This window comes from Haliaeetus leucocephalus, unplaced genomic scaffold, assembly GCF_000737465.1.
Source record: "Haliaeetus leucocephalus isolate CR32 unplaced genomic scaffold, Haliaeetus_leucocephalus-4.0 Scaffold795, whole genome shotgun sequence".
NCBI classification, from domain to species: Eukaryota; Metazoa; Chordata; class Aves; order Accipitriformes; family Accipitridae; genus Haliaeetus; species Haliaeetus leucocephalus.
The window spans coordinates 4,904,483-4,906,378 of NW_010973231.1; the positions used below are offsets into that span (position 1 = coordinate 4,904,483).

Sequence of the window (1,896 nt, forward strand, 5' to 3'; positions counted from 1 at the left end):
TTTTCAGGCAATTCTTATTATCTGCTAAAATACAGCAAGAATTGAAGGCATTTGGTATACCTGTAAACACTAATAATCAGTGAAGCAATTTTCTTTTCCTGACTCAGGGCAAAAAGTTGCAAAACTTTTAGTCAAGGCTTAAGAAAACCTATCTGAAAGTTAGTCAGTTAGCAACTGGGAAGTCCTCGACTTAACACTGAGGCCTGAATGGGCTCACCACTGTTTGTCCCAATGTTGCTAGGCCTGTGCATTTATTTCCGTGTTGTTCTATAATGTGGGTTTTTTTTCTTTTTAAATATAGAGATGCTGGATTAGGCGAAGTAATGGGTTCTCTAGTGGTGAGAAAGCAGTCAGAATTGGGAACAGCATTTCTGAGCCACTTACGACCTCTGCTCACTGCAAGAGGTAGGTGGCCACTCCAGCTCCAGGGACGAGGAAGACTTCTGGAGGGTGGTGCAGCTGAGACGGTCTTCCTTGCCTAACCAGGGCACTTCCAAAATAGCTGGCGGAGTACGCTTACACAGTGCAAGCAGTGGGGCAACTTCTATGCCAGGACATGGCAGGTGACCTCGTCTTCTGACAGCTGCGCTCCCTCAAGCATCCAAGGGCGCAAACTGTCATTTCAATTTGTTAACACTTGCAGGAGTGAATCTAGCCTACTGGCTTCTTTCAAGTGAAGATTTCTGGCCAGCTGACACGAGACACTGTAAGCTGCAGAGTAATATCTGAACTAAAATTTGTCTCGCTTCCTATTATATTTGCACATTACCAATCCTTGTGACAAGAACTCTCTTTTTAATCTGTGCCTTTTGTGGTGGTAAGATAGTAAAATTATAGCTAGAATCTAAAGCTAGAATGTAACTGCTGATTTATTAGTTTGGATGTAGCAAGCCTTTTCATACTTTGATTTTCTGATATATATATGGGTGTATGGAAGGTGTATGCGTATGGTCTGGTAAGAATAATGACATTGGGGAATATGCTTTATTTCACATTTGTGTACATAAGAACATCCATAAAGAGAGGAATTATAGCCTTGTAAAATTAGTACAAGCCAGACTGGTCAAAGACCGTGCTTTCTTGCGATGAGATTTGAGGTGACTTTCCTAATGAGTGCTTAACTTATGCCAAAACTTGTTCCAGTAAAGATGACTCCCGCAGTCCGCCTAAGACGGGGTTTGATAACCACATTAAACTACTACTTATAGTAGTGACTAACCTAGCATTAACTTCTGAAACGGCCTAAAGACTACTTACTTCAGCTCATACCACCTTGGGACTTCCAAGTTCAGGAGGCGCAGTCCGCAGGCTCCGGTGAGGAAAGATCCACGTGCTCTTTCTCGTAGCGCATACTTGCAACGGGAGGAGTCCATATAGCGCGCAGGGAGAGGAATGTAGCAGGTAACCTCTGTGCTACATCCCGCGGCGTGCGCTCCCAGCCCTGGAACCGAGGGCGCGGAGAGAAAGGACGTTAGGCTGATGTCTGCGGTGTGGGAGCCATTTTAAGGCTCAAGGCGCCGTTTTAATTTTGCAGCTATTACCCAGAGGTATTTGGACTAATGACTTGTAGGTTTTCGTTTTTAAATAACTCTTCAGAGGAGCCTGCGTGGGCTTCACCTTGGGACAAACGCTCGCTGCAGCGTTTCTCTGTAAGAAAGACCGGGTTTCGCAAAAGTAATTCCCGTGCCTTCCTGCCTCCCTGTCATTTATTTATTGTTTTTTTTTTTAAAAAAGAAGACACAAAAGAGACTGACGCGGACACGGCTCCAAGGATCGGCCCCTGAGCAGGGCTGCCGATCCACGGACGGTCCCCTCCGGCACCGGCGGCCGTGAGAGGGCTGAGGCAGGCCGCCGCGGCCGGCCCTAGCGCGGACGGCGGGCCCGGACCCCGCCGCT

At 46.8% G+C, this 1,896-nt stretch overlaps 1 protein-coding gene across 1 annotated transcript in view; it reads left to right on the top strand.

Annotated features, from left to right (window-relative positions):
- Positions 1–323: 323 nt before the first annotated feature.
- Positions 324–1,896, top strand: part of KAL1 (Kallmann syndrome 1 sequence) — a 145,002-nt gene continuing 143,429 nt past the window's right edge. The window contains exons 1-2 of the mRNA XM_010581600.1: positions 324–405; positions 1,597–1,674. Coding sequence (XP_010579902.1) covers positions 324–405; positions 1,597–1,674 — 160 coding nt within the window. The remainder of the gene's footprint in view (positions 406–1,596; positions 1,675–1,896) is intronic.